The 11871-nt window shown below is 46.4% G+C and overlaps 1 protein-coding gene across 1 annotated transcript; it reads left to right on the top strand.

Moving 5' to 3' along the window:
* The first annotated feature begins 4708 nt into the window (after positions 1 to 4708).
* LOC128722659 (ubiquitin carboxyl-terminal hydrolase 47) lies at positions 4709 to 11862 on the top strand. Its single transcript, XM_053816336.1, has 14 exons — positions 4709 to 4900; positions 5931 to 6038; positions 6145 to 7166; positions 7251 to 7551; positions 7621 to 7842; positions 7922 to 8089; positions 8174 to 8470; positions 8542 to 8649; positions 8723 to 9068; positions 9139 to 9760; positions 9853 to 10186; positions 10298 to 10430; positions 10510 to 10705; positions 10774 to 11862. Exons 1-14 carry the CDS (start codon positions 4709 to 4711, stop codon positions 10922 to 10924), a joined length of 4200 nt encoding a protein of 1399 aa, XP_053672311.1. The 3' UTR covers positions 10925 to 11862.
* Positions 11863 to 11871: the final 9 nt, after the last annotated feature.

An 11871-nucleotide genomic window follows, 5' to 3' on the forward strand; every position in this document is an offset into this window, starting at 1 on the left:
GGTGAACCAGCAGCAGTACCACCATGCGCCTGCCTTATGTTTATTTCCTTTTCGGTTGCAACACGCGATTCGCATTAGACGTTTTTGGGAGGGAAGTTGATGCCGTCGTCGTGGGCGCAAAAGAACGTGGGGTGTGGGATGCAACTGCACGGAGGCACCCGAGCTGCAGCTGCCAGCAAGGGATGGGTGGTGAGTAAGCTTCTCGGGAGTCGGTGGATCGATAAAAAAAATGCACTTTTCGTTCACACTCGCGATCATGTTTCCATTCGCGAGTGAGAGTGATCGGTTCTTTTAGCATCTGGATGGGGCGAAATTATTCATTCAATAATTTCTGCCCAGCACACTTACTTTTAAGCCTTGGGAAGAGTTAAATTTACATTACACGAGGGTTCTAGAGGAATTTTTGCACACCGACATACGATCTGGATGTCTGGAATTGTGTCTTTAATTCTGCAATTTGAAAGTTGCGTTGGTCATTAACGCTCTCAATGAGGTTCGTGTGCTAAACTGTCGAAATAATACATCCTACGATGCGTTCAAGATGTGCTCGACCAAACGGAATTGCAAAATATCGTTTCGTACGCCTCTATCTGCTGCCACTTGGTTAGGATCATTTATTGGATGAGTTGCACGTGTTCTGTTTCAAATTCGATACCCATAAATCGAGCAGATCGCTGGCTATGAAATGTTTTGCTTAGTACGTTCGCAAGATATCAGCAATGTTTGATTTTTCGCCTCCTCGCTCTCTACCTCCTCATAAACGCCCTGGTGAACGTTGATACTGTTGATACAGTGGTGACCGAAGAGAAAAAAAAGCCAACGCCCCAACACTCGGTGCGATATCAGCTTAAAAATAGAACCGAACGTGTTTGGGACCACATTCGCCGGACGGTGGGTGAGATTTTGGTGAGAAAAACTCATTTGCGTTGATTTTATCGCACGGCTGCTGGCGACACGTCGAGAAACCGGCCAAAAAACCCCCCAGTGACCGGATTCGGAGATTGCCGATCGACCGAAGAGAGGAAACGTTTTTGCAAAGACGATCATTCGGGTGCAATCTGTGCGCTAGAGCAGCTCCTGTTTTTCAGCTGGCCATGCTGGGGGTGCATACAGAGAAGCGAATCACCATTCGTGATGGGTTTTTTTTTGTGAGAGACGATCGCCGTGCATTTTCGTGCACGGATCTCGCGAAAATGATCATCCCTTCTCTCTGAAATCATCATTAAAGACGAATTTATCCAGCACAATCACTCTCTCTCTCTCATGCTCTCACGCTTCATTCACATTCCCAACTCTCTCTCTCTCTCTCTCTCTCACACTCGGAGTGCGATGGAAATTTTTGGGAGCACCGATAAAAAACGGCACCCCGATCGTGTTGAGAAAATCGTTGACAAAACGGAGACTATTAGCAGCAAATTGCGAAGGATGTAGCTTTCCCAAAGCCGCGTACAGATGAGCTAGGGTTTCGATCGTTGCCCGAAGGATATGCCCCACCCGTTGAGCGTTGGTCTCTCCGCACGCACGCGCATCACACACACACGCACACACACGCCTCTGCTCGATCAGCGATCCTTTGCAACGACATCATCCCTTCCCTTTGGGGTGTTGCCTGTGCGCCTGTGCACGATCGAGGGTTTCTCTTTCGCATCCGCCACCCGAGATCATCGAGTCCAAGAGCGCCCGAAACCCACGTCCGGGAAAACACCCGCGCGGTGTGAACCATTTTCCGAACAAATTTTAATTCTTCTCGCACGGCACGGCGAGAAAAGCGGTTGTATGTGCGATGAATTCCGTTCGCTTGATCGGCCAGCGGGGGTGTCTGTAGAGCAAGTGTGTGTGTGTGCGCGCGTGTGTGGGGTGCGATTTTCCATGCAGTAAATTCGTTGTTTTTTGCTCGTTGTGTCGATCGTGTGTGTCGCCCCACGCGCCACGGGAAGACACTAAAGTGTGTGATGATACTGTGAACAGTAATCCTTGAACCACGCAAATGCAAACATTTCGGTGGAAAAAGGAGCCGAGGCCTTCCTGTGTGTGTGTGAACGAAGAAGAAAAGTGAACAGTGAAGGTTCCGTTTCTTGGCGCCGCCTGTTGACTTTGGCCTAGTTCGAATTCTTGTGTCAAACCAAACCAGGCAAACGGGGGAAACAAAAACGAAAAAACAACTGACGAAAAAGTGTCCTTCCACCTGGTGTCGAGCTGATTTTCGGCAACGGAAAGAGGAAAAACCCCCCAAAGAAAAGCCCTCACCGTGTGTCGTCCTGGACGTGTTAGACGGTCATCTGCTGACTCAGAATCCCTTGGGCACAAACTGTTCCTTCGGTGGTGAACAGGCATTTCCTTCCCCTTAGGAGTGTGTGTGTGTGTGTGTGGCGTGTGTGCGGGCGGGCACGCTACGTCACCAACCGGACGCGCCAACATGTGTGCGGTGTGTATATTGCTGCGGGGGTGGGTGGGTTCTTTCCTTCCTATATGGGTGCGCTTTGCAGGTGCAGCGTAATGGAAGGGCAACGCACGCAAACAAACGCAACACATTTAATACGCATTTTCTTTTGACCCAAACCACCCCTCGAATGTTCCGTCTCGCGATCGGAGTGTGTGAGAGGACTTTCAAGGACCTGCGGTTGTTATTTTTTTTCTTTTCTGCTTGTTTTTCACACACCAACACAAACAGCTGTACTCGATCACCCAACCAAGTGTGCCGGGTTTTGGGCAACTTTCCACCACTTCTCAACTTATTGTTGCGTGAAGCTGCACCATTTTCAATATTTTGCACTCAATTCAGACTGCAGGAATGACTGCATGGGCCTAGGCGTCTCGATTGAGGCCAACCACAGGTCGGCCCCGTGTATTGGGGTGGTTTTTTTTTTGTAAATACAACACGCGGCCCACCTTTCGTGCCCTTTCCGTGCACTATCGAACGGCGGCAAGATTATTAATATCGAGTTGTGAAAGTCCCCCTGGGTCAACTGGGGGAGGAGAATATTCCAATACACGACGCGCTTCGCGCAGACTGGTTGTAACGGTTGGTTGTTTTCCGACGGCCAGCTCGGTGTGCGGTAATTTTCACGCCACTTTTCACGACCGTAAATAATGAGACGGAAAAGGCAACAATAGAGCGCGTCAATATTTCGAACGATATCGAATACATGAGCAAGCGTTTACCACGGGTTTTGGGTGGGTTTTCCAACCCCCACAGCGAACGATGGCACCGAGTTACGTGTAGATGATTCTCGAATAATCGCGTCCGGAAAACTTTTACAAGCTTGCAATCTTTTTCCACTGCCCAAATGTAGATTGTGCACGGAACTGCGGGAAACCAACGCGGTTGATAGATGGGCCAAAATGAGAAGATGAAGAAAAAAGGATTAATATTATGAGGCGCACAAAAGTTATTTAATTTTGTTCGCTTTTCCGTCTAGCCGTTGGGAATGTAATGAGTGTGTGTGTGTGTGGGAGGAAGGCCTTCTTGGTTGGTCGGTTCACGCTCGAACGGGTGTTTTTTTTTGGGGTTTTTATTTATAAATTCACGCTCTACCCTTCTCCCTCTGGTGGCGCTGAGATCGAGAAGCAAATCGCGCCCCCACTCTTTTCCGAGTGATGGCGGTGTTTTTTTCCCCTTTCCCATGCAACAGGCATTTGTTTCGCATTTTGGCGTCGCGAAAAAAAAAACCCGAATGTCCGATGATCTTGATCATCCAAACCGCGAGTAGAGCAAACGCGCGACGAGTGAGTTTTCTAGGTGTATGTTTCATGCGAGCGCAATTCAATTCATTCAACCCTTCGATTCTCGCACCCTCCTTACGAAAGGATGTTGCATGGTGGGGTGGTGTGGGTAAAGAGGTTACGGGCGAAAGGTGAATGGGAAGGCAGAGAAGAGCGCGGGTGAGGCATGTTATTTGGTTCATGGACCAAAATCTTGCAAACGCCAAATGGCCCCTCCCGCAAATACTTCGCAGGCGTGTGTGATAAGAGCAAGAGACGCAAAAAGACTTTTAGCTATCGATTTGTAGGTGGAAGAATGGGGCATGTTTAGAAATGGTCAACGTTTTATCACAACACAACATTGTAAGGCGCTTTCTTTGTACGAAAGTTTGTTTTTTTCCTGATTATATATTAGCTTAACGCTCGTGTCCCAATGAGTGAGAATGGAAGGCCACGAATCCCTGCAAGTGAAAGATGCTGTCGAGCGAGAAAATGACCACTCCCCACCTAGCACTTTCGTTTGGTGAGCTTTCCACGTGCATACCGGACACGTGACTTTGTTCTGACACGTGTGGGTGCTTTTTTTTTGCGAAGTAGACGACATAATGTGTACAAAGTTATATTAATGTAATTATATGGTGCGCACCACCGAAACGATCACAGTTTTAAGGTCGTTTGAACGTACAAAGTGGGCTTCTCAAGTGGACACTGTTATCGCAAAAGTTGCTTCTCATTCCCGCAGAACTTTTCTGATTTTTTTTTTCAATGCAAATCTTACAACCTTCAACAGCTCATTTTGGGGATAAAAATCTCGTAGCATAGTGCATCGCTCGTGTGCCAAATGTTAATTGAATTGCGTTTCGTTCGTTTACTTTCACGTACCCCCGATCTCGACACGCGACCGACCCACTCGCCGTAAATGGGAACTCCTCGACGGATGCATACGACACAACAAAACCCAACAAAAACCGTCGTGCACACGTTTTTCAGGCACACCGAAAATAACATGGTATGCGCCAAGGACGACCAAACGCTCTGCACCATCAGAGACGTCCGGCCAGACGCAGTACAGAAGCGCTTCTCGATAACTGTCCATCCGCACTTTACCGTCGAGACCCTGTACGATCATGTTAGGCTGCAGGTAGACTACAGTGACTTCGAGCTAAACCTGCAGCTCGGTTTGGAGTCTGACGAACAGGTAAGTACTAAGTCTCCTCCATTCCGCAGGATATTCGACGTCGTATCAAACATCAATCAATTCCAAGACGAGCTAGCAGGGCCAATGGTGTTGAACGTCCTGCTCCTTTGCCTGCCTTTTAGGGTAATCATTCTTATCGATCAACACACATATCGCCGTGTTATGCACGCCTGGTTGCATAATGACTTGTCCAATGTCAAGAACAAGTGCTTACTGATGCACTACGCTGTGGACTGGCATTCTCGATCTGTCGGATTCGTTTGTGCTCGGGCGCTGGTAGCAGATTTCCTTATCACTAATCGCTTAGAGATGTTTGTTGTGTAAACACACGCGTGCTTCGTTTAGGTAGCGCTGACATAACAGGAAGGATTCTTACGATTTAGTTCGAACACCAACTAGTAAAAAAGGAATTCATTCATTTTCTACCACCAGTACGCCACACTCACGCTGCTCATTTTCAATGGTTGTGTTTGCATCATGTCAATCTCGTCGTGGCATCTTTGAGAGATGTCTTTACATAGTTGCTGTTCAATGTATAAATGCACACGTTCAGGACAATATCTCTGTTTTTAAGAATATGCCATCAAAACCCTTATAGGGGCGATTCTGTTTTAGGCACCGCGAATGAGCTATTGTTTGTCATCGCTTCCTCTGTAGAAGAATCCTCAATGCGTACTTTCTAGTCCTTCTATTCCTAATCTCTTTGTCGAGCATATTTCTCGTCATGCTATTCCTCATGAAAAAAAGCGTACGGGTTTTTTGTTGAGTGACTGCGAGCGGGGTGTTGACAATAATTTCGCTAACACGACTCGAAAGTTATTTTTGGCCAGAGAATGTGATACACCATTCGCGCCACACAATGATGATTTATGGATTTTGAATGATTGTCCCTCCCCAGCAGGACAATCAGCGTCTCCGGCGAGAGTAGTACGAGTTTGATGATTGGATGGTTTGATGATTTGAGGCGTTTAGCACAAATGAGAAGAATATTCCACCATGCAATAGACTTGCGGTACTGTTTTTTTTCTAGATATCCTTACACAATAGACAGCAGGAGAAACTTTCCGATGTTGGAATAAAATTTGGTACTGGGAACGATCTAATCATCATCCCGCTGGACAACAATTTACATTTTTCGGTAAATATATTTGTTTTTCGATATCCTTTTTATTTCCTGCACGTCGCAATCAAGCCTGTTGTTATTAACGATGTTTTCATCCATCTTTCTTTCTCTCTCTGTCTAGATGCCACTAGAGGATATATCTTCTGATGATGACCTAGCCCTCGGTGCATCAGCAAGTCCGGTTGAATCTGGAAACTACAACATCCCGGAACCACCAGCGCCGCCACCTCTAATTGATAGTGCGCAAAACCGGCGGACAACGAAAAATCGAAATCTCTTCAACATCCACATTGACAGTGCGAAAAGCGAATACACGCCAGCGATTGGTGCCCCGCCACTCAACAGCATGAGCGGAGGAAGCATAATTAGCAACGGATTCCATCACGCCGATGGTGGCAGTGGCAGTGTTGAAGGAGGAGGAACCATAATGACGGGACGAGGAAGAAGATTGGGAGGCGATGGGGAGAGTGAACGTGCACCCACCTTCCGCGGGTTGGTGAACCAAGCGATGACCTGCTACCTGAACAGCCTGCTCCAGGGACTCTACATGACACCCGAGTTCCGCAACGCGCTATACAAATGGGAATTTGACGGAGAAGACGAGAAAAAATCAATCCCGTACCAGCTGCAGAAGCTGTTCGTGAACCTGCAAACGTCACCAAAGTCGGCCGTTGAGACGACGGATCTGACACGCAGTTTCGGGTGGGATTCGGCGGAGGGCTGGCAACAGCACGACATCCAGGAGCTGTGCCGCGTGATGTTCGACGCGCTTGAGCACAAGTTTAAGCGCACGGAACAGGCGGATCTGATCAATCGGCTGTACCAGGGCCACATGATCGACTACGTGAAATGTCTGGAGTGTAACACGGAAAAGCAGCGTGAGGACAAGTTTCTCGACATACCGCTGCCGGTGAGGCCGTTTGGTAGCACCGTCGCGAACGAGTGCGTGGAGGAGGCACTGCAGGGTTTCGTCAAACCGGAGATACTCAACGAAAGCAACCAGTACTTCTGTGACACCTGCAACAAGAAGTGCGACGCGCACAAAGGCCTAAAGTTTACCAAGTTCCCGTACATTCTGACACTGCACCTAAAGCGGTTCGACTTCGACTATCAATCGTTTCATCGGATTAAGCTGAATGATAAGTAAGTTTTCCGGAAGGAGCTTTCAAAGTCAAAAAGCAAAAATTCAACAATCCATTCACTTTACTCGGTTATGTTTCTTTTCAGGGTCACGTTTCCTGAGATGTTGAACCTAAATCACTTCGTCAGTTCGTCCGATTACAAGCTAACGACGAGCACTATTGCAGCAGCAGCAGCTGCGGCTGCCGCAGCTGCCGCTGAAACCTCGTCCGTTAATGGCAGTGCAAATGGAAACGGTTCGATTATGATGGAAACGGCGGAAAATTTCATGAAATCTGACGAATGTAGCACCACGGACAGTGGCTCTGCGCTAGAGGAAGATTCGTTTCAAAACGGCACATCCGTGTCGTCGACCACAACTACACCGAACGATCACTTTATGGCGCAGGTATACTTATTACTTGTTACATTTTGAATGCTAGAAAAACCGTTATATATACGTTGAAATTATTTCCAGGACGAGGACGAAGGTATTGATATGGATTTGACAACCAACGGCGATAGCCACAGCAAGTCGTCCCCGCTAAATAATAGCTTCAACGCGCCTGGTCCTTATAAGTATGAGCTGTTTGCGATCATGATCCACGCGGGTAGCGCCTCCGGAGGTCATTATTATGCGTACATCAAAGACTTCGAGAGTGGTCGCTGGTTTTCGTTCAACGATCAAACCGTCCTACCAGTATGCACCGCTGATGAATCTCACCATGTTGGATATTCACTGATCGATCAACATTTCCTTTTTTACTCTGCAACTGTAGATCACGCAAGAGGACATTCACAAATCGTTTGGTGGCGGACCTTACAAAACGTCTTACACCGGCGCATACACGTCCAGTACGAACGCTTACATGCTAATGTATCGTCAGATCGATGGCGAAAAGAATTCTCTTCCGGTTTCAGAAGAAAACTTCCCCGAACATATTAAGGTAAATTGTTGCTCATCCATTTTCGTGTTCCATTAATCATAAATTCGTGTTCCATTATCATGATATACTTCTTGTGGATGATAGCGGTTGGTTATGAATATTCGCGCATCTGAAGGTGCATTCGGAGCGCCCTCAGGCCGCAACCATCTGGATATGATGCGCCTGATGGTGGCATACGAAAATCCTCGGACGCGCATTATCAAGCGACAGCGAATGGCGGTGTTCACCAACACCACGTTGGCAGAGTCGGTACAGGAGGCGATGCGAGTGCTCCACCTGAAGGGTACTGTACCAGTCGAGCGTTGCAGATTGGTTGGCTATGACAGCAATGCGCGAACGATCGAGCGCAGCTTCGAGGGATCTGCAGCTCTAGCTAAACAAGTATGGAACCGTTTGACGACATGCAACCGTCACCAAATAATTGAACGTTTCAACTGTTGAATTATTTGCAGATTGATGAGATCATGAGTGAGCTAACACGATCCGATGGTCTTTTGCTTGAAGTTCGCGATGAGGATGAAACCTTTGAGGAATATCAACCGCAAGGTGTAATGACAAAGGTAAACGCGTCATGGAAGATCGAATGAATAGAGTAGTCAATCTCTTGTGCTTTTACTAATCATATTTTCGCAGGTTTACAAAGTGGACGTGAACAGTAAAGATGTTGAAGGTCCGATATCGATCCGAGTCAATCACTCGTATACGATAGACAAATACAAAGCTGTGATCGCGCAAAAGCTGAAGCTCAACCCGAAAACTCTGCTTATCGGCAAATCGATGTACAAGGATAACCCGAAACTGTTACAGCAAGATGAAGTAAAGATCTGCGATGCAAATTTCATCGAATATTGCAAGGTGTTTGTGACGACAGCCTGCACAGGGGACGATGCCGAGCAGTACAATCATCGATTCCTTCAGTTTATCCAGCGATTGGATCATCTGGTATCGCTGTATATACTTCTGCCGAATATGCAATCGGGTAGGGAACGAATTGTTGGGTGGCTAAAAACAATTAGATACTTACACTGTACCGTATTGCTTTTTCAAAGAAACCCTCGAAAGCCTGTCTATTACTCGTCTATCCAAAGAAACCCTCGCGACACTGGCTGGAGCTGACAGTCCAATGACCGGCACCGGGGACAGCAACAGTGAGGACAGCAGCCTTAGCGATAACGACCGCACGTTGGTTGAAGAGGACGATGATCACGTCAAGTTGAACGGATATTTGTCGAGAGTGATCTTGACGAACGGTGCCAAAAGCAGTGGCGCTACCACTCCAACAACCAACGGATCTAGGGATGACGACGAGGAAGAAGACGAAGATGCAAAGCTGTTAGAGATGCTGCAAGAGTGCCGAGCAATGGAGTATTATTTTAAGGTAACGCCATTGGACACTATCGCCGGCAATAGCAATGGAAACAGCAGCAGTAGCTCGAATGCAAGTGCCACCACAAACGGAAATGGCGTTAATGACGATAGCACACGCAGCCACAGTACGGATACACAAAAGCTGATTCAGGTGTTGGTTGATAAGCGGGCGTGCCATGGGTTCTTGAAATATCGACTGCAGTCATTCTTGCAAATATCGATGGATTACTTCAAAGTGTTTTCCTTCGATAATAATTGCACCACTAACGAAAGCACCAACTTGCTGAAAGAGCTGGAATTCAAGTATGTTTCGTTACCGTGTATCATAAAATGCAATCGAATGGATTGTTAAGGCACATGCTTATTCGTAAAATCAATATTTCTTATCTATGCAGAGACGACGATTGTCTCGCCATCGAACTAGGTCGGGTGCTACGAAAGGGAGAATACAAACTGAACGTGAGCTACGCAAACGTGAACGATATGACGGAGGAGATGGACAACACGCCATTCTTGTGCAACATTATCGTTAAGAATGGGGACCTGGTGGGTCAGATAAAAGCCGATATAATCGCCAGTTTGCCTGCTACGCTTGGTGATGGCGCCAAGAAGTACTCCCACTTGAACTCGAATAACTGCTGGTTGCGCCGCAAGGGTGTGAACTATTTTTCGCATGTGTACAAGGATGACGAACGTATCGGCAGAGAAGTTACCCTGGGAGTAAACAATGTAAGTTGTGAGAAGAAATGTTGTTTTTATCCTTGCTGTAATGGCACAATCTGTGCAGAATGAACGTTAGATGGGCAAAATTTGTTTCTAACTAAACAAATACATTTGCAGCAGGTATATTTGCAAGAAGTGGATGATCTCGCCAGCATGATTCCGATGGATAGCAGTGATGCGGTACTACTGTTGAGAAGATGGTATCCCTCAGAAATGAAGTTTGGCAAATTCCAAGAAATTTTGTTCACCGGTACGAATGCGAAAGTTAATGTTTCACACCATTGCGTTACATATAACAAGCCACTCTTTATTGTTCTTTCCACGTGTAGAAAAACTAGAATTGAAAAAACATCTCTCGCGCATAAGCGGCATCGCGGAAGAGAACATTGAATACGTGAAGTTGACTGTATCAACGCTAAATCATGGCAGCGTTTTGTATATCCAGAACAGTTTACAGTGGACATCGGCACCGCATAGTGCAGACGATTGTCAGAATTTCTTCACCGGAACCCTTCTCTACTACCGGTACGTGACGAAGCAAACGTTGATCCTGTGACAACACACGTAGTAATTGTCTTGTACTCTTTAAATAGCGACCGCTCGGAACCGCAGAAAGAGCTGTCGTCGGATGAGCGTAAGGAGTTGATGAAGAAAGACAACCGTACTAGTTCAACCTATTCGCCACGAAAGGAACGTGCGCTCAAAATCTACCTGGATGCATCGCCCAAAAAAGCCGACGACTGATCATCGCCACCCTTCGGTTGTGAAGTTATCTACAAGAAAAAGAAGATCTGCTTCTAAAAACAGCAAATGCTGCTGGAAATGGGTAAACACGTAAGGGGTTCTATTTTGACTTCAACAGCAAGCTCTTGCGAGAACGAATCGCTACATTTATTGGCCACGGCGCGAGAATTTATTACGCTGGCTGATGATGCTGATCATGGCCTGACTTGTCGTCGATCCTTGGCCAATGGACGTTACAAGCCGTCGATTCGTTTCGTGCATTGAATGGTGGGCTTTCCATCTTTTTCAGAAACGTACAGTTCCTCTATTGAAGGTATGTAACAGTGGAAAAAGATACTTCTGATTGCAGCGCTCTGTTTGGCAGCCGCTAGCTCAGAGATGTCAAACATTTATTAACATTAATTATGTACAGTATGTTATCAGAAGGCTAAGATATGGCTCGGATGTGAGAGTGGGACGGACTTACTGAAGTGTATTTTTTTGTTTTTGATATAAATCTAGTTTAATGTATGATTTTTGTGTCTAAGCTCATGGTTTTCTTCAGAAAATAGTAGCTTTTTACCCCATCCACGTACCACCCTTCAGTGGCAAATAGTGCTTGTTTTCACCAACTGTAATATAAATCAATCTGCTTTCCCCTGTTGCAGTGATTTTGGGCTATTTGTTTCCATTTTTGAACGATTTGTTTAATGAACATACTGGCGCAAAAAGGGATCGATTGGGCATGTCTGAGCTGCATTTGATTGCTTTACATTTCACGTTGCAACAGAGATTATGGTTTGGCAAAGAAAGAATGACACCTTAGATAAATGCTAAAGAGAATATGGCCGAAAAATGCGGACACAGAACATGTTGCGTGATAGAGAATCGAAATAAGCTTTATGAAGCAAAAGAAAACACAAATAAAAACGAAGCGAATCCTGCAAGAAAGCAAATATACCCGTAAG

The sequence above is a fragment of the Anopheles nili genome, chromosome 3 (assembly GCF_943737925.1).
Source record: "Anopheles nili chromosome 3, idAnoNiliSN_F5_01, whole genome shotgun sequence".
Classification (NCBI taxonomy): Eukaryota; Metazoa; Arthropoda; class Insecta; order Diptera; family Culicidae; genus Anopheles; species Anopheles nili.